The 21,394-nt window shown below is 45.3% G+C and overlaps 1 protein-coding gene across 3 annotated transcripts in view; it reads left to right on the top strand.

Moving 5' to 3' along the window:
- LOC133349504 (parapinopsin-like) overlaps positions 1–13,163 on the top strand; it is a 37,105-nt gene extending 23,942 nt beyond the window's left edge. Inside the window, exons 4-7 of one of the 3 annotated variants that reach the window (XM_061563025.1) lie at positions 806–949; positions 7,282–7,425; positions 9,892–9,981; positions 12,363–13,163. In XM_061563025.1, coding sequence (XP_061419009.1) covers positions 806–949; positions 7,282–7,425; positions 9,892–9,981; positions 12,363–12,662 — 678 coding nt within the window. In that variant the 3' untranslated portion in view covers positions 12,663–13,163. Of the gene's footprint in view, positions 1–805; positions 950–7,281; positions 7,426–9,891; positions 9,982–12,330 lie in introns of all 3 variants that reach the window. The other 2 variants (XM_061563027.1, XM_061563026.1) reach the window with 2 other exon arrangements.
- The last annotated feature ends 8,231 nt before the right edge of the window (positions 13,164–21,394 follow it).

Below are 21,394 nucleotides of genomic sequence, written 5' to 3'. Positions count from 1 at the left end.
TGTAGTGGTAGCTCTCTGTGTGTGTGTGAGGAGTGGTAGTGTAGTGGTAGCTCTGTGTGTGTGTGAGGAGTGGTAGTGTAGTGGTAGCTCTCTGTGTGTGTGTGAGGAGTGGTAGTGTAGTGGTAGCTCTGTGTATGTGTGTGTGAGGAGTGGTAGTGTAGTGATAGCTCTTTGTGTGTGAGGAGTGGTAGTGTAGTGGTAGCTCTCTGTGTGTGTGTGAGGAGTGGTAGTGTAGTGGTAGCACTGTGTGTGTGTGAGGAGTGGTGGTGTAGTGGTGAGCTCTGTGTGTGTGTGTAGAGTGGTGGTGTAGTGGTAGCGCTGTGTGTGTGTGAGGAGTGGTGGTGTAGTGGTGAGCTCTGTGTGTGTGTGTGAGGAGTGGTAGTGTAGTGGTGAGCTCTCTCTCTCTCTGTGTGTGGAGTGGTGGTGTAGTGGTTAGCGCGCTGTGTGTGAGGAGTGGTAGTGTAGTGGTTAGTGCGCTGTGTGTGAGGAGTGGTAGTGTAGTGGTAGCTCTGTGTGTGTGTGTGAGGAGTGGTAGTGTAGTGGTAGCTCTCTGTGTGTGTGTGTGGAGTGGTAGTGTAGTGGTAGCTCTGTGTGTGTGTGTGAGGAGTGGTAGTGTAGTGGACAGCTCTCTCTGTGTGTGTGTGTGAGGAGTGGTAGTGTAGTGGTAGCTCTCTGTGTGTGTGTGAGGAGTGGTAGTGTAGTGGTAGCTCTCTGTGTGTGTGTGTGGAGTGGTAGTGTAGTGGTAGCTCTGTGTGTGTGTGAGGAGTGGTAGTGTAGTGGACAGCTCTCTCTGTGTGTGAGGCAGCTGGGCACATCGTGTGCCCCGGACTGGCTGGAGCGCTCTCCGCTCGGCCGCTCCTACGTCCTCTCCTTCCTACTCTTCTGCTTCGTCCTGCCGCTCCTCTTCATAGTCTTCTGCTACGGGAGCCTCCTGCGCAGCCTCCACAGGGTGGGTGCAGAGCACTCCCCGCACTAAGATCACCCACGCATATCTAAATGGTCTTTTCGGTAAAGTCACTTAGAGAGAAAAAATAAATAAAAGTGAATAAAAATATCACGACGTTTCGATCCCAACACATGATGACGACCGCTTGTGTTGCGGTCGAAACGTCGTGATATTTTTATTCACTTTATCTTTTAACTTTTTCTATCTACGTGACTTCACCGAAAGAACCAAAGAATATGGATTCCTGCAGTCACGAAAGTTTAAAGTCAAAATCCCCCATACAGCCTTGAACATGATCCCTCAGCACCCATCCCAGATCAGACCTATACTTGCAGCCGTTGTGGCAGGACCTGCTTGTCCTGCATAGGCCTCGTCAGCCACCAGCGTGCCTGCTGAAGACGTGGATGTCCTTCCTAGATCTTCGTTGGCGAAGCCAAGCCATGACGATGGAGTGGCGATGTTTACACACCACACCAGGTACTCATTTGAGGCCGAGTCGACTTACGGGAGGCCCAAGTCAGATCATCGTCACTGGTGTTGGCCGTGAACGGGAATCGAACTTGGGTCGCCGGGTTCGTAGTGCAGCGCGCTAACCCTTGCACTATACCGCTCCCCGATGCAATACTCAAACATACATACAGACATAATCACACACGCATGCACACTCTCTAACATACCTATACGTACATGTATAGTCACGCTAACACACATTCACACAGACACACGCACAAAGAATCAGAACCTTTATTTATTAATCCTGGAGAAATTCAATGAGCTATTGAAGCTCTTTGTCCAGTAGGGGCGGATTAGAAAGTCACAACAACAACAACACAAAAAAACTATCGGAGTTCAAAGTATAGGAAGGGCAAGAAAACCACAAAAAAGAAATTAATCAATAAATAATCTAAAATTCATCTATTTTTATGTTATCAGCTAAAGCCCACTGAGCTATATACATATTTTTCAGGAGCGACCTGGCCACGAAAGAAAGCTCATTGAAGTCGCTGATCACGTGGTAAATCATAGCAGCCAAATACTCTAAACGCACGTTTCTTAAACTCCAATTATAAAGACAACGATCCCCCGTGTAGCTAATTGGGAGATTGTACAACAAAAAAGAGGAAACTATGAGAATATACATTTTTTGTCATCGAGCATCAGGAATATTATGCAAGTGCGGGACATGGGGTTGTGACTTTTAACTGGCTATGATGAAAACAATGATGACAATGTCATCATCGACATGTATTAATGGCTGAGCAATTGTTGATGACCATGATAACAACGATGATGACAATAGATTAATGATGATGATGTTCATAAAAATAACGAAACGATAATGACAATGATGATGCTGATGGCAGGATATTAATACATGATTTCAACGAATTAATTAACAATGACAACCTATTTTGATGATTATGATGGCAAGGATGGTGAAAATGGAAGGTGGACAATGATGATCAGTCGATATCATCTTCTTGGTTCTTTCGGTAAAGTCACGTAGAAGGGAAGTAATAAAATAATAAAAATAAAACATAATAAAACAATTCTCACGACGTTTCGGCCACAACGCAAGCAGCCGTCCTCAGGCGAAGAATGAAACACCACCAAGCTTGGAGCGTATATTTACGCTCCAAGCTTGGTAGAGGGGGGGAGGTGGGAAGAAGAGCGCCTAAACAAAATAAATTGCATATCAAGAGGAATTCAGCATATGGAAAATGCGTAGGAGGTGGGCGGGGGGGGTTCCAAATCAATACTATGCCCGTGCATTATGCAGGATTAGCAGCATCAAAGGGGGGGGGGGGGAGGGGGTAGCATTAACAAAGGAAAGGAATGTTAATAGTATGTAGCTGCAGTTACTAAACAACCACGTAAAAAACTAAAGTATAAACTGCACAAAAAACTAAAGTATAAACTACATAGCATCATCAGTATACTTACTATACTCTACAATAAGCTGAGTTACTAACAGTAAGTAATACATAAAAAAATTTCTACGTTGTAAAAAATTATATAATATGCTTCCATTTAAACTTTATTCTCTTACATCACACGCGTCTATACCGTACTATATACTGCCATAGGCAAACCCAACATTAAATTACATACTGTATTGCTATAAACCACCCTATACCTTATACATTTTAATATAACACTATGTATTATTCTACCCACCCTAATGTGTATCAAAATGGTTTATTACGTCCTTCCAGTGATTGCTAAGCCAGAATCCATCTTCTAGGTTAAAATTGTCTCTGTGTTTGTATATGTGGATCGCCTCATGAACGAATCTCTCATGATAGCCAGATGGCTTGCAGAGAACCTCTGTCTTGGAGAAGTCAATGTCATGTGAGCCCACTGAGTTGTAACAGTGATCTGCCACGGCTGAGGTGTTTGTCCTACCGTGTTTCAGGGCAGCTTTATGTGTTCACGGATGCGGTCCGAGACATGTCGTTTGGTTTCCCCAATGTAACTGCTACCACAGAGGCAACTTAGTTTGTAGACACCAGGGTACTGTATGTCTGGAACCACATCTTTTACAGACGGTACCAGATCACGGATTTTATGTACTGTGTTGAATCGGACCTGGATCTTGTGTTTAATCAGGATTTTGGAGATCTTTTTTGTGACCCCAGCAATGTAGGGTAAGGTGATGGTCTTGAAAGGCTCCTCAACAGGATCCTTCTTGATGGTTGGAGTGATGGCTTTGCGGATTGTGTAGTCGGAGTAACCATTAGCCTTAAGAGCTTGGCGTACGTGTTTGAGTTCACTGGAAATGTGTTCATGGTCGGAGATGCATTGGGCTCTATGATATAGAGTCTTGATGAGGGAATTCTTCTGGGATGGATGGTGGTGGGAATCCGGTTTTAGATAAGCATCCGTGTGGGTGGCTTTCCTGTAGACAGAGTGGCTCATTGAACCATCAGGTCTCCTTTTGAAAAAAGATCGGTCGATAATTATCATTGCACACGCAGACAAATACGAAGATCCCGATCCCCCCCCCCTCATAGCCTGAACAGACGGTGGTGTAAAGTGTTGTTAGCGAGCACCTATGAAGATCGGCACGGCCCACAAGAACACGTGTACAGTCCTTTTTGTATTCAGTCAGCCCTTACCGCCTGCCTGATAGGATTGCTTTTCCCAATTGCATTTGTGACCCTGCTGAGAGCATCAAACAAGAAGAGGGTCTCTTATGTCTTGAAGTTGTTGCTCTGACACGTTCGTGACATATACTGGCCACCACGCTTCGATACAATTGCACTGCAATGTACAATGTACTATAACAAACATGCCCTCTTGCAAACTGAGCACGCATTGTGCACATTTCACGGTGTGTGAATACGGAACAGGACACAGACGTGTACACATCTTTGTTCGCGGTGAATTTCGACATTTTTTTCCACCAACTGCGTTTTATTTTATTTTTAAATTATCGTCTTTTTTTCTAGTTTTCTCGTTTTTTTACAGTTGTATCTCAAATGTGCAATGGGCGTTGTGGTGAGGGACAAAAAAAAACTCTTGCGAGATTCATTCCGAGAGAACAGCCCTCCGATGAGGCGAAGTGATCTCAGAAGTAGTTTCTATCTTTGATGGATTCAAACCTCGGATTTCAGCGGTGCCAGTGCAGAGTGCTGGTACTTCCCGAGGAGGTGGCTCAATGGATAGTTCAGAGGTCAGAGCGCTGAGCTGACACTGCCGACACCTGAAGGGTGGTTGGTGATGGCTGTGCACGTGGCCTGTGATCCAGCTCTGTGGAGGCAGTGAGGGTTGCCGGCTCGCACAAATCTTGTGAAACTTCCTTCCTGTGTGCACAGAGGCACCATACCCCCGGCTTGCCACGTGAAGGCGGTACGGCAAATGTGGACTCCCACCTGTTCCATTTGTACGGTGATAGCGTTGCCCCCTCGGATGTGTGGATTTTCTCCGGATGCTCCGGTTTCCTCCCACATGTAAAACACTCATTAATTGGCCGGTAACACCTTTATATATAGAGGATCGCAGAGCTTGGTTTGGGGGGGGGGTTATTTGGTGTCAGCTCACTGCCTGGCTGCCTTTCCGTGCTTGTCGGTGGTTCCTCGCGCCTCTAAGTCACTCTGTCTTCGAAAGCGAGCAAATGCTGTACGGTGTGGTACGTTGAAATTATTATATCAGGAATCTCAGAGGGCGATGATATTCGCTTCCGTGGGCTGTTCTCGAACGTGAAGGGTTGCTTTGCCCTGCGAGAGATCTCAATGGGTTATTATCACGGGTCAGTTCAGTTCATGTATTAGGTAGAGCCCTGTGAGCCATGCGGCTCTTGAATCGGGTGCCACCGCAACAAACACAAACATGAATAAGAAACATCTTAAAGTGACTACGCACAACAGAATAATCCAGGAAAAAACAGCAAAGTCTTCCAGAAAAAGCACCGCATATCAACGCTGTGTGCAAAAATCCCAGTGGGATGCAAGTCAAACAATAACAACCATAAGACAATTTAGATGAAAGTTATCAGTCCAACTCTGTACTACAACAAACAAATACGGTGATGCTGATGGTGCAATTTGGAATAAAAAAAAAGACAGAAAAAGACAAAAAAAAGAGCAGAAAACCGCGAGTGCGGTGGGTTGTCCCTGTGGTGGTGCCTCGCACAGCCAAACCACTCAGAACAGAGGGGCACTCGCCCACCCTGGCGGCCAGGCAGCCGAGCGGCATGCTTGCTGTCCGTTCAGCGGGCTTCTCGCATGTCCACGGCTCATTTCCCGCAGCCGTTGCGCAGCCATTCACGCAGAGGACAACCACTGCTTGACTTATATTCTTAGGTTTTTTTCGGTAAAGTCACGTAGGTAAAACATTAAAATTAATAAAAGTAAAATAAAAGAAAAATCACGACGTTTCGGAGGCAACACAAGCTTCCGTCTTCAGGTGGAACCGTCACAGCCACGACAGCTGTATCAAGTAAATGAGAGATTGCAGAAGCTACCACTCCGTTTATAAAATGGTTGGGGAGGGGGGGAAGGGCCAAGTACAGCACACTTTTTATTCATACGGCAAGGTGAGGCTTAAGAGGGTGAGCCTTTGTTATGGAGAGGTACGGTTTGAGACTCAACCTGGCCTACCTAACAATAGTGTGAAAAGGAGAAAACAACTAAACATGGTTATTTTATTTTACTTTTATTAATTGTAATGTTTTACCTACGTGACTTTACCGAAAAAACCTAATAATAGGAATCCTTGCAGTCACGAAAGCTTAAAATCTAGAACTGCTGCGGTACAATAGTGAAAATACAGTCGTAGTGATACTAATCATAATTTACGGCTCCTTTGGTCAATCCACTGCTGGATGAATGCCTTCGCACATCTCACTGGTGTTTGACAATACATTTCCAGTTCCAGTTGCTTGCTGCATAGTGGCATCCTGAGCTTGATTGCCATCCACGGCTAACATCAGTGGCGAGTGACATCTGAACCGGTTCTGGGACGTCCCTTTCACCAACACGCGCGGTGAAACAAACTTACGTGATCGTCACGACACAGGGGAAGCTTTCATCCAGCGTGGGACTGGCAAAGCGCTGAAATGATTACCGTCGTAAATGATGATGATAATTGGAAATACATTTAGGGGAAGCGTTCGCTGTTAAAGCTGTTCTAATTGATTCTAGATTTGAAGCTTTCGTGACTGCAAGAATTCATATTGTTAGGTTTTTTCGGTAAAGTCACGTAGGTAAAAAAAATTTAAAATTAATAAAAGTAAAATAAAATAAAAAATAAAATAAAAATCACGACGTTTCGGAGGCAACACAAGCTTCCGTCTTCAGGTGGAACCGTCACAGCACGCTTGCTGTATCAAGTAAATGAGAGATTCCAAGAGATACTATCCCGTATATATACTGGTTGAGGGGGGTGGGGGATGGGCCAGGACAGGCCCCCTTTTTAAATCCTTTATATTAAGTTCACTTGCTTGCTTGCTTGCTTACGACCGTGCAAACCTTTCGGTCGTTTTTTAACCCACTTCCCGTGATCCAATCGAGCTGACATTTTGCACACAGACTCGTTGTGCGAGACAATTAATGTTCGTGAAATTTTTTTTCCAACATTTTACACTGTTTAGGGAAAACAAATTAAATATTTAATTAACAATTGTTTAATACTGCAGACAATCATCTGACCCATAGGTGGCAGCCATCTCAAGCCAGAGGACGAGAGGACTCTAGCCGCCACGCATATAAAGGATTTAGAGTGAAAAACTTTGTTTTTACGGGTTATACTTATTATTATCATGGTAAGGTGCGACTTGAGACTACGGCTGTTCTAATTGGGCTGCCTACCGCCACTCCTGCCACCCATGGCAGGCGTCGCGGGTCAAGTACAGCGTGACGCAGCGAGCCGAGCAGCGCGTCGGGGTCATGGTGCTGCTCATGATCGTGGCGTTCCTCTTCTGCTGGCTGCCATACGCCGCCTGCGCGCTCGTGGTCATCTTCCAGCCCGGCATCCAGGCGAGTCTCGACATGGCCGGGCAAAGTCGTACCCCCCCCCCCCCACCCCATTGCTTGGGTCACATGCACCTCCAGTGTTCGTATCTGTGCGTGTGCGTGTTGTGGGGCGTGGTGCTGGCCACGTCCGGCAAAAACAACCGCCTACCTCCTCAGTGGTGCCGGATGGTGACGCTATGATGGATGTTAGCGATGACATGGAGAGAAGGCCAATTCCAAAATCGGCCATTCCCCTCATCGCGCTTGTAGTCACCACCAGCAGCCAAATGGGGGCTCTGGATGGGTGCGAGGGGCTGGTAACCCCTCCATCTTCAATTTAGTTACCACAAAACCACGTGAAAAATATGTAGCAAAGCTTGTGCCGAAGGCTGCGGGGCTACAGGCGTCTATGACGTCTTCTGGGGTTCCTCCAGAAACAGCCAAAAGCCACTGTGAGTGGCCACATGGAATGTTTGAACGCTCACTGCGGAGGAGAGACCTCTGACTGCAGAGGTCTCGCTCTGAATCAGTCGAGCGGCATTATCTTTTCATCGGCTGCGTAACGCTGTGTGGAAACTACCTGGTTTGTCGCTCCACACGAAGGTTTGGGTCTTCTCGGTCACGGTCATGTCCTCCTTTCTCTATGCTTGCGAAGCGTGGACCCCCCTAATGGAGCATCTTCGCCGGTTAGAAACATTTAGGCTGGCCTGCCTGCAATCCATCCTGGGTTTAGCCAGGCTGAATTGTGTGAGAAGTTCACAAGTCCTTGAAAGATCGGGACAAAGTCCAATCGGTGAGCTCCTCTGGCAGGCAAGGCTGCGTTGGCTGGGTCATGTAGCCCACATGTCCAGCCACCGCTAGCCTAAACAGCTTTGTTCGGCTGGATAGAGGGGGCTAAACGGGCACGGCACGGGCTAGAGAAGAGATGGAGTGATCAGCGGTGTCAAGATCGGCCTCTGTGGAGGAGGCTCATGAAGGACGCGACTGGGCAGTTGGAGGCAGTCGCCCTCCAGCAACAACAGAGGGCAGAGGAGTGACCACTCACAACAACGAGTGGCACGCCGAGTGGCTAAAACACAGCAAGTTGGCACAGTGGGGGGCACAGATGGTGCATCGCCAGTCATCTCAGTCAGTCAACCCATGGCACCTGGGTCTGTCCCGTGATCTCCTGCCAGCGGGTGTTCGACACTTCACGTGGCCTCAACGCGCACATAGCCTGGCACAAGCGCCGTGGTAACGGTTGTTGTTGGTGCTGGCCACCCACCCCCTCGTGTATCGTGCCAGCCTTCATAGGTGCTCCCTAACAGCACTTGACCCAACAGTTAAAGGCTCCATACTCTTTGGTTCTTTCGGTAAAGTCACGTAGGTAAAAAATAATAATTATTGTAAATAATACTTTTTTTCCCCATCTACGTGACTTTACCGAAAGAACAAAAGAGTATGGATCCTTGCGGTCACGAAAACTTCAAATCTAGAGTTAAAGGCTGCACGGGGGATGTTTTGATTGGTTAACAATGTGCCCTAGGAAATGCCCATGTCATTTTGATGGTTGGAGTCAAACCCAAAGAATAGTCGGCCCCCTACAGAGCCTCAGTGTTCATTTAGTAAAATAACATATTTGCTAAAGTTGTTCCACATACTTTAGAGAACAAATACTGCCGTCTATTGCCTGGTTCAGACAAGTTTCATTAACAAGTGCTGTAGATATTTTCTTCTCATTACACGTACTCTCTTCAATGCCAGTGCTCACTGCCAGACCTCTTGCACCATGGCTTATGTAATCGACCTGGTTTCTGAAAAGGCTTTGATCGGGTGGAATGGCCTCTCCTGCCAGCAGCTGTGCACAGGTGCACAATAAAAAGAGCCAGCCCTGGATTATTAACCATAAATAAGCGCCATCTGATTTGCAGCGGACGTTAAAGATCTCCTGACGTTATTAAAAAAACGTGGAGGCACTATGTGTGCCTGCGTAACAGTCCAAATTTTCCACGTGTGAAAGTTACTCGCCTGCTGCAGCGCACGCGTCGTGATGGGTGCTGCAAGATCCGACCGCGTCCGCCCAGTGCTCGCTGAGTTACATTATAAGTCGCACTCATTACACACAAAGTGCTTGCCACAAATGAACCTCAACACCTTGCTGATTTCGTCAAGCAGCACAAACCATCACGCAAACTCCGTTCATCCTCGCAGCGGCTTTTGGCTCGTCATTGAACAAGGACGGTCACTGCATCGCACACTTTCGGATGCACTTCTGCGGCCGTCTGGAACGCTCTCCCATCCGATACTAGGAAGCCACTGCAGCTATGCACTTTTAAATCACCTGGATTGAAAATTCGTTTCTTTAATACCGATTCTTGTGTCTAGTTTGTTGTCCTTCCACCGCACCTCCTATTAGCGTGATTGGCTACGTCCGGGTGCGAAAGAAGTTTAACATACAGTACTTTGCAAAGCGCTCGGTAATCGGACCCGCCGGTTCCTTCTCTCGTACAGCTCAGCCCCCTGGCCGCGTCCATCCCCCTCTACGCAGCCAAGTCGAGCACAGCCTACAATCCCATCATCTACATCCTCCTCAACCGCCAGGTGACCACCGCACAGCGAGCGTTCACTCTCGCCCGTTGCGGCAAGGTGAGAGGGTGGGGCTGCCACACCTGTCCTGGTCTTCCCAGGAACGTCGTCGTGGGAAAGCCGTGAGTCTTCCACGGTTTTTGTCAGTTTAGTAGCAATAACGCACCACTCAAGGCGATGCGTTCACACGCAGCTGTGCCATCTTCTGGAATTGTGAGATGATCTTCTTCTCATGATATGTCCTGGCTATATTGTGCCTCAGAGTTGGCAAGAGGTCTAGTTGGAGAGCTTAGATTGATGCTCCTGCTGTTGTGGAGTGGCTCATGCAGCCAGCTATGGCTGCAGGTTTTTGGTAGTACATGTTTATGCCATTTATTGTGAAAATTCCGTCACAGTTCCTATGATTGCTTTTTCATTGCTTTCATGGCTTTATTTTGGTGATTTCGAAAAGTGTATTGATTTAGCCATGTTTGTTTGTTGTAGTACAGAGTTAGACTGATGGCCTTAATCTAAGTTGTCTCATGGTTGTTGTTGTTTGACTTGCATCCCACTGGGATTTTTGCACACAGCGTTGGTGTACGGTGCTTTTTTCTGCAATATTTTGCTGTCTTTTCTTGGATTTTCTGTTTGCACTTAGTCACATATTCACTTTAAGATGTTTTTTGTTCCTGTTTTTGTTTTTGTTGCGGTTGCACCCGATTCAAGAGCCGAATTGCTCACAGGGCTACACCTAATAAATGAACTTGAACTTGAAGATATGTGAGGAGAGAATTCCAGGCTAAGGATGAGGACATCTGTGAAAAAGAACTTTAGAGCTTATCGGATTCCTCCACTATAAATACATATTCTGATTCTGAGGCCCAGGTTACAGGGGGCTTGACTGCCACTCTACGGAACGAGTGTAGCACAGGCAAAATCTTTAGAATAAATGCTTTTTTTTAATCCTTTATATTAAGTTCACTTGGTTGCTTGCATGCTTACGACCGTGCAAATCTTTCAGTCGTTTTTTAACCCACTTCCCGTGATCCAATCGAGCTGACATTTTCCACACAGACTCGTTGTGCGTGACAATTTATTTTCGTGAAATTTTTTTTCCTAAATTTTACACTTTTTAGGAAAAAAAATTCATATTTAATTTAAAATACCAATGTGATAAAAATGAAACTCTTACTCAAGAAAAACAAATGAATAATAAAATAAAACCGATGCCACGCATATAAAGGATTTATAGTGAAAAACTTTGTTTTTACGGGTTAATTATTTGCCAATGAGGACTCCTGTTGTACGTAGATTTTGAGATCGTCAGAGCTAATCCAGAATGAGACTGCATTGAGGCAGTTTGAGAGAACGGTGACGAGGGCCGCGTACGGTCAACCAAGCCATAGCAGTGCCGAGCATCGCCAGCTTAGAAACGATGATCGGCATTGAACACCTGCAGACGATCTTCCTGTGGGAGATGTATGTTGAACTTCTTTCGCACCGTACGTAGCCCTCTTTTTATTCTGTTCTTCCTCCGATAAGCACGGTTGGCAACGTACGGTGCAAAAGAAGTTCACCGTACGTACGTAACACGTCGCACAATATTCACTCACTCTCAAAGAGAGAGACCGATGATGGACCATGGACAAGCAGGAAGGCAGCCACGCTGGCACCAACAATTGTCCATGTTCTGCAGTTCTCGAAATATTAAGGTGTTATCATAATTGTTTTTTTACTCTTCTATCTGGCAACAAAACTGACACCTTTTTTTACAAGGAGTCATGTTTGCATAGACCACAATACCTGCAGCCATAATGCAAACGAAAAACATAACTCTGATGATATATGCACTGTCCTTGAAGTTTTGTTGCCAGATAGAAGGGTAAAAAAACTATTATCATATTTTTTACTGGCAAATGAGGTTCCAATGGTGTAAAGGTGTTTTCAGTCAATTAATTAATCTTTACATGTGGGAGGATACTAGCGCCAGCACCCGGAGAAACCCCATGTGTGCGATGGGGAAACGCTCGATCCCATACAGACAGAGCAGGTGCAGTCCACATCTTTGCTGTACAGCACTGCCTTCTTCTGGTGAGCCACGATACAGCACCTCCCAACGCGCGCGGGAAGGGAGTTTCACAACATTTGTTCGATCCACCAACCATCGCCTCTAACTGCATGTATGTATAACTTCTTTCGCACCGTACGTAGCTAGCCGTGGCTAATCGGAGGTGTGCCTGAATAGCGTGCTAAGCCACCACCATCACCACCAACCCGCCAGATAAAGAGAGCGACAGAGGAAAGACACCGCTAATCCGTGCGTGGCACGCGGCCTCTGCCCCCCCCCCACCACCACCCTACTCCCCGGTTGCGTTCCACACACAGTTTCGCGAACACATCCACTGCATGCTGTGCAGATCACGGAAGCCGCCAAAGCCAGATGTGGGGAGAGCCGCGCACGGGAGGAGGGAGAACGACGCGGTGTCCCAACTGTGACCGCACTCTGCCACGACGCCTGTCCTGTCGCCGCTGCCCACGCTCGTGTGTTCGCTCCGGCCAGCTGTGACCCTCGCATCTCTCTCGCTCGCTCGTTCGCTCCGTGTGCGTTGTTAATGCCTCGCCTTGGTCTGCCACCCAGTGTATGTGTGCCCCGAGGTTGTATAAAGTCATTCCCTCGTTATTCGCGACGGGTACGTTCCGGGGATGCTCGTGAATAATGATATTGGCCCGACGAAAACCTATCTTTTTCATGAATTGAGGTCTGAGAATTTCTCTCTCTCTCTCTCTCATCTCTTTCTCTCTTCACTTTGTCGTCACATTCTCTCTCATCACTTTCTTTCTCTCTCTTGAGGCAGTCGTGTAGAGTTCCAGATGCAATTCGCTGCTAGCAAGTTCCTGAATAACGAGGGGATACTGTACATGTCAGCATGTTATAGCTGTGATGTGCGCTTATAGCCTGAATAGTGTTTATATATATTTAATACGTTTTAAGCGCTATATTATACAAGTGTGGTGGATAGTTCATTGCCTTGACTTCACAGTAAATAAATATTGTTTGGTGTATTTTCATTTGTTCAACAATATACATAACTTAAGTGTATCTTCGTGCTAAACTGTCACAGCATTGTATTTGACATTATGATGATGATGAGTTGATAGGTATGGTTCACAGAAGACACGTGATGGTTTACAAATTAAACTACCTCATTGATATCGCCTGTCCTGTCGCCACGTGTTACGATTACGCGAGGAACGATGCAGCGATTCAAGGGTGAAATGAAATTCTCGCGCACGATGCACGCACTAAGTGGAGCTATATATGGAATTGGTGTCCACGGTGGCGAGATGTTAACTACCTCGGCCGGTATACAGAGAGGAGCTCGTGGATTTGATCCCAACCCTGACGCCTGTATATTTGGAGTTTGCATGTTCTCCCCGTGGTCGCGTGGATTTTTATCTGGGTCTTCCCGTTTTTTTCCTCCACATTTAGAATCAACATGCATTTAGTGCATTTGGCTGCTCTTTGTGGCCAGATCGCTCCTGAAAAATAGCTAAATAGCTCAAAAGACCTTACCTGGTAAAATAATAGTTTCGTTGATAGTTATTGTAGTTCATGTGATCCTACAGCCACTGGAGGCGCTACAGTGTGCCAGAATGTGTTTGTATTTTCCCAACAATTCTACGGTATCTCAACAATAGTACTGTCGGTGTCGTGAGACCAAGTCATCCGTTCGCAACGGCTCCCGGTAGCAGATACCACAGAGCCACCGTTGCCACTCAAGAGCAGTTAGTGTTTGCTGCGTGACGGTCAAGCGAGACTAGAATTTTGAAACTTAATTTGGAGCTTTCGTGACTGCAGGAATTACTCTTTGGTTCTTTCGGTAAAGTCACGTAGAAAGATAAAATAATAAATTAAATACGACGTTTCGATTGCAACACAAGCAATCGTCATCAGGTATAAATGAAATAGAAACACAAATCTAGTATACTTAGAAATGTAATGTAATACAACAGAATTTTGCCAAATTTAAATGCGGTCACGTGCTTTAAGTGATTGGGGGGAGGTGGTCATGCAGTCGTTGGTGTGTGGGCTGAGACCATTGATTGTGGGACTGCCGGGATTCGGAACCAGGATCTCAGTGATGCCACCTCGGCGCTCTGAACCGCCTGGCCGCATCCTATCGTTTAGTTTCGCATTGTATGGAATTAGTTCAAGTGGGCCCTGCAGCCACTAGAGGGGCTCTAGTGCACCACGATGTTAAAAGTAGATGTGATTGTTTTATGAAACCGTGACGCTAAAGCTTGATAAGTCGTTGAAACTATTAACTTTTTTTTTACCAGGTAAGGCCCACTGAGCTATATAGATATTTTTCAACCTGGCCACACATCATAGCTCAACGGGGTGCCCGGGGGGGCAACGAATGAGGTAAATGAGCAATGCACGAGCCCATGGGAGGGCGCCAGAGGCATGCCAAGGATTGACTGTCACTCGATATTTTTTTAAATCCTTTATATTAAGTTTGCTTGCGTGCTTGCTTGCTTGCTTGCGTGCTTGCTTGCTTGCTTAGGACCGTGCAAATATTTCGGTCGTTTTTTAACCCACTTCCCGTGATCCAATCGAGCTGACATTTTCCACACAGACTCGTTGTGCCAGACAATTAATGTTCGTGAAAAAAAAATTCCCAAAAATTTACACTTTTTAGGCAAAAAAAAAATGATTTTACATATATTCAAATAGAACGCATGCATGGCTTTGGCTGAACGTCAGAGTGTAAGAGCCCAGAGCGTAACCCTTCCACAGGCCGTGGCGGAGTAGCGCAGTTGGTAGTGCCCTCGCTTCCCATGCCAAAGGTCGCGGGATCGATCCCCGTGTCCTCCACAGGCGAATATATTTTTAAATCCTTTATATTAAGTTCGCTGCCACGCATATAAAGGATTTATAGTGAAAACTTGTTTTTACGGGTTATACTTATTTGGGGTTAGATCGCGTAAATATATATGTTGGCTGTGTCGGGTGGTGGCGGGTTTAACGACAAATGTATATATTTACGACATCTAACCACAAAAAAACATCTGTATTATGGATGATATTGGTCGCGTAAGCCTACGTGTTAAATTGATTGTCACTCTCAACAAAAAAAATATTTGTTGTTAATTCCAGGTAAGGCCGACTGAGGTATATCGCTCTTTGTCAGAAGCGACCTGGCCACCAATGATCGCGCAACGAAATGGCGTCTCATCACGTGGTCATTTATAGCGGCCAGATCCTCTAAACCCACGTTTCTAAATGTGGAGGGAAAACTCAGAGGACCCGGGGAAAATCCAATCAACCACGGGCATCAGGGTCGGGATCGAACCCACGACCTCCTGTATACAAGGCGAGGTAGTTAACATTTCGCCACCGCATTGAATCGCAAGAGGGGCAAATCATCAACCTAATAAACAAACATGAGGTGGCTCAGCAGTATGAGTCGGTGACTTGCCACCAGAAGGGCATGAGTTCAAATCCTGCTAGGGGGCTGACTCAACCCATCATCATTCCGGGGTCGATACCATAAATACCTTACAACTTTTTGGGGACATCCAACAATGGTTGTCCTATGGATATACTCACCCCCGCCGTAGGAATGTGGAATTTCCACCAGTATCACAGGGCTGAAATAAGAGATGAGCAACGCCTGAATGATCGCGTCAGCAGATCGCTTCGAATTTTTTTCTTACTTCAAATGGGGTAAACAACACTCGGCGAATGGAGAAGGGCATTAGAGTCACCCATAATTAATTTTTGCACCAGGCATAGAACAATTGTCAACCAAAGAAACCCATGAGGTAGCCAGCTGGTTTAAGGGGTCCTATGCCATGCAGGTATCGTGGCACAGAGCCATTGCGGCTGAGATTCAATTTCAAGGCGCCCACTCACGATTAAACCGGGTCGGCATGGCATCTCGTATGTCACAGGTTGGATACACTCAGCCCGCTCGCCAACCCTCCTGCAAAAGTATGTGCTGTGCATTTATCAAAATCAAAGCCTGACCACATACAATAGAGCCCTTGCTGAAAAGCAATGATATAAGGCAATGCCAACGGTCGTCAACCACTCCATGGCTTCCAATGACATTGAGTGATTCAAGGCTGTTCCCTCTCGTGAATAACCTCAGATGACATTATCGGATCTCTTCAATGTCCCTTGGTTTGTGGATGTCTTCACAGCCACATATCGGGCTGTCCCTCATTCCCCATTTCAGAAGCAGCTGATTGCAGCACTCACGAGAGGTGCTGATGCGGTGCACCGTGACCCACACCTCACGTGGCACGGTAAAGCCACGTGCTTTGTGGGTCCGTGAATGGGCGGTGATTTTTGATCAGGCTGGTTTTTTTCCCCCACAGGCGTGGCTGATCCAAGAGGGGGCGATGTTTTAGAATGTAGAGCCATACTCTTTGTTTCTTTTGTGATTTGTTTTATTTTATTTCTAACTACGTGACTTTACCGAAAGAACCAAAGAGTATGGATTCCTGCAGTCACGAAAGCTTCAAATCAAAAATGTAGAGCCATACTTTAAAAAAAGCTTAAAATGTACAGGCTGACACCACCAACAAGGAAGAACCCAGTTTAATCGCAGGTGGCTGTCCGGATGTGAACCCTGTGTTCAGTGTGTCAGCTCCAAAATTCCGAACCACCGAAGCAGCTCTAAGCAATCTGGCCACCAAAATTGATTGATATATTCGAATGAGCGGTGCACATTGTGACAAGACACCTGTGAAGATGCACTGGCCGACGATAACGATGACCATATTAGGGAGAAGGGCCGTGATTGCAACTTCGTGATGACGCGGTCTGGAGAAATGTCTTGTGTCACTTGTTACAGGCCAGCGCGTGCGACATCCCAAGCCACAACCCGAAACCAAATATCATTTCGCAACGATTGACCAAAACACTCCACAGAGCCACCACCGAAATCTCTTCCAAGTGACCTTGGTCTCGAGTCACAACTCACCCCTATGTTTACGGAACATGACCACGTTCCTTATACGACTCAAGTTTTTCAAGTTTCAAGTTTCATTTATTAGGTATAGCCCTGTGAGCCATTCGGCTCTTGAATCGGGTGTAACCGCAACAAACAAAAAAAACAAAAATATGAACAAGAAAACATCTTAAAGTGACTATGTGCCAACAGAAAATCAAAGAAAAGACAGCAAAATATTACAGAAAAAGCACCGTACACCAACACTGTGCAAAAATCCCAGTGGGATGCAAGTCAAACAACAACAACCACAAGACAACTTAGATTAAGGCCATCAGTCTAACTCTGTACTACAACAAACAAACATGGCCAAACCGAAAAACGTTTCAAAAATCACCAAAACTGTGACCGAATTTTCACAATAAACGAAGTAAACAACATGTACACTACTACCAAACTCTGCAGCCATAGCTGGCTGCATGAGTCACTCCACAACAGCAGCAGGAGCATCAGTCGGAGTGTCAACACTTTTCAATGCACATCAGAAGTCAGACGCGCCTGAAGGACCGGCAAGTATGAGACGTAAACGCGTGAGTAAGCTTTGCACGCCCAAAACAGGAAATTGTGGCATCCTCTGACGGCATAAAGTCAAGCCAATTCTATTTTTGCTCACACACGCCGCCGCCTTTCGAGCACAAAATCCGCCACTCAAAGCGGCCATCGTCACATTGATACTCATAAACACAGAGCATTTTATTTTACGAGTAAACTCATTTAATATGTACCGTATAATACATACTCTTAGTTCTTTCAGTTAAGTCACTTTACCGAAAGAACGAAGAGTATGAATCCTTGCAGTCACGAAATCTTCAAATCTAGAACCGTATAATACAGTTGTTTAAAATATACAAGTATTAGAATAAAAGCAAGCTGCGGTTGTGAGTTAGTCGTTATCGCCACAGCCACCGCCGTCACCGCCCTTCATTTCGGGGAACTCTTGGGCCGTGGCACACAACAAGAAGGGAAACGGGACAGTGCTGGCCCTTGTGTGGGCTCCCAAAAAAACACACACGAGGGAGATTAGGGGACAAGGCCGTAGCCATGGAGTCAACATTGGGGGGGGGACTAAATCTTCCAGGGTGTCTGGGGATCCCAACCCAGAAAAAATTAACCCGTAAAAACAAAGTTTTTCACTATAAATCATTTATATGCGTGGCGGCTAGAGTCCTCTCGTCCTCTGGCTTGAGATGGCTGCCACCTATGGGTCAGATGATTGCCTGCCACCATTAAGCAATTGGTAATTAAATATAAAAAACATTTTCCTAAAAAGTGTAAAATTTTGGAAAAAAATTTTCACTAAAATAAATTGTCACGCACAACGAGTCTGTGTGCAAAATGTCAGCTCGATTGGATCACGGGAAGTGGGTTAAAAAACGACCGAAAGATTTGCACGGTCGTAAGCGCGCAAGCAAGCACGCAAGTGAACTTAATATAAAGGATTTAAAAATATCTACATTTGAAAACTAATTTTCTGCCTAAAATAATAAAAAATTCACTAACACATCGGATGGACTTTTTATTTCTTTTTTACAATAAAGTCTAATAGTGTATTGTATTACATTGCTCTGGTTTTTCTTTTTTTACCTTTCTTGTTTCATTGTAATGGCAGAGATTAGGGATGAATAAAGTACAACCATAACCACAATCATATAAACAGAAATACATTTTATAGCGATATATTGGGGGGGGGGGGAATTTTGAGCATATTTTAATATTGGGGGGGGGGGGGTATGTTTATCCCCCAATATATATATTATAGTTACGGCCTTGGTGCACAATCGCAGAATGCCAGAAAGGTCCTGTTTTATACACCGGGGCTGTATTGCAGTCCAGCGATTGATTCGACACGTCTGCATTGCATCATCGTGGACTGCAGCTGTCCCGTGTTGTGGCAAAGGGCGTGTGATGAGGATGCGCATCGTCGATGCAACAGGTGATTTTGTTGCACAACATTAATGGTTGACACCTCATCAATGTATCTTTTATTCTACCATGTACGATTTATCACCGACGTGACACTTGTTATTTTCTCACAATACCCTCACCATGTTCTGTATACAGCTCAGATGTAGCACATGGTGAGAGGGTATTCATACCTGTCAACCCCTTGTCAGCACCCTATCTTATTACAGACCAATTCAGACCCTGATTGGTCACCCCGTGCCCTTAATCAATTTCAACGTTCATCCTACAAGTGCCATCACAAGGGTGGAACAAATCTTGACTTAAAGCTTTCGTGACTGCAGGAATTCATATTCTTTGGTTCTTTCGGTAAAGTCACGTAGATAGAAAATAATAAAAAGGTAAAAAAAAATCACGACGTTTCGATCGCAGCACAAGCGAGCGTCCTCAGGTGAACAAATACATCTTGTAACTCAATTTTAACGCACTTCCCAATGTGGCATCTACTACAAACTTGGTATACTTGTTATACTGATGTCAATACTATATTCTATCAAAAAATGTTTTTAAACAATGTTTTTTATATGTTATGTTTCGGCTTGGGTCTAATTGTCTACGCTCAACTGACGTTGGCTGTAAATCACCACGGTCCCTTACGTTATGGCAAGCTTCGGGGCCACTTCTTGGAGTTCTTCCATTACTAGTAGGGTACATTTCATTAAAGCGTGTTTAAAAAAAAAGTATTTTTAGATATTACTTATGTTCTGGCTGGAAAATGTAAACAGAGTACGTATGTTTAAAAGTGTGCCGGTGAATATTGATAGGTCTTACATGTATGTTTTCGCGATCAAGATTATTATTCAGAATTGTTTCTTGAATAAGTCCACAAGTTTACAAACGGCAGGCTTTTATTAAATTAGACTGGAAGTTGCCATCCCAGTTGCCCACAAGGGGGAAGATGCGATCATATTAGACCATTTTTTGGGCACCTTAATCGGATGAATTGTTGGTGTCTTCCATCGGATAAGGTGGGAGGCTATCGGGCGGAAGTGAGAATTAAATGGGAGATGGAAACATTTGAATTTGTTGGAGGGGAGTGAGAGCAGAGGCAGGTAAAGATTAGCGCATGGGCCAGGAGTTTGGCGACAGAAAGTGAAATTAGGGAGTAGATTTTCGTGATATTCATTAGAGGAAAGCGGCACATGCGAGGCGATGTGGGTATAAAAAGTGAGACGAGTCAAAGGTGACACCCATTTAAATCTTATAACTCCTGGACATCCGTGAAAGGAGAAAAAAATATGATAATTGTTTTTTTTACCCTTTTATCTGGCAACAAAACTGACACCTTTTTTTACGAAGAGTCATGTTTGCATAGACCACAATACCTGCAGTCATGGTCTATGCAAACATGACTCCTCGTAAAAAAAGGTGTCAGTTTTGTTGCCAGATAAAAGGATAAAAAACCAATTATCATATTTTTTTACTGGCAAATGAGGTACCAATGGTGGAGAAAAAAACAGGTTTAGTACCACTAACCAAAACCATTTCATAATCCATTCACTGCTGGATGAAAGTCTCCCGATGTGCATCGCTCAATCCATCTCGCTTCTGCACGTGCCGATTTCATCAATCACCACGGCGGTCTTCCTCTCGGGAGCGGTTTCGTCCATCGGCTGCCACTGCGTCACTGGTCTCGACTGTGAGTCTCCATCGATAAATAATTTGTTAACCTGCCGACCAAGTGATGCAGCCGCACTGGTAGAGCAAAGATGTGAACGACCGCAGAGGGACGATTGCCCGAATTAACTCACCACGCTGGGGTTTGCGGTTCGATTTTAGACAGCCACCGTTTTATTACTGTGGAAATTAACCCTACAAATACGCTCCATACGCTTATCAGTGGACTTTAACCCCCCCTCGCCCCGTGTGCCAGCGTCATTATCCAAATTAACACAATCAGCCGCAAATAACTCAATTCGAATTACACAACATCGTTCCCTACTGGCAGACTATGTAAATCTGTAGCGCATAGCACCGTTGTGATAGCCGTGCTACAAGAATGGCATGAATACCAAATGTACTAAAACTAAAGCATTTTGACTTCATAAGCGAATGTACATGTGCATCCCCCCCTTTTGCAGGCCATTGAGGTTATCTGAGCGCTGGTCAGTGTGGGTTGGTGAAAGTGAGTATAGGCAATACGAATGAGACTGCAAATGATGCAATTAGTACACTGCCAAGTACAAATCACACAATTTACATCACAAATGGAAAAACATTGCAATCCAGGTATACAATGACACGGTATAGATAAGACAGCCATTGATCATTATTTCTGGTCTAAGTTGATTTTACTCAAGATTTCTATTTGCTCCACTGTACTTGGTTTAACTTTTTGGCAAATAAGACATGCTCGTCTCGAGTTCTCACCAGGTAATACAACAAAGCGAAAAACTTTATTTCGGGCGATTTGGATATTGGCCACGAGCGAACAGTGACACACAAAATGACACCACGTACTTCAG

Source organism: Lethenteron reissneri, chromosome 30 (genome assembly GCF_015708825.2).
Source record: "Lethenteron reissneri isolate LAM-NWPU_2019-01 chromosome 30, ASM1570882v1, whole genome shotgun sequence".
NCBI lineage: Eukaryota > Metazoa > Chordata > Hyperoartia > Petromyzontiformes > Petromyzontidae > Lethenteron > Lethenteron reissneri.
The sequence above is the reverse complement of the archived record's forward strand: the minus strand, read 5'-3'. Positions and strand labels throughout refer to the sequence as shown.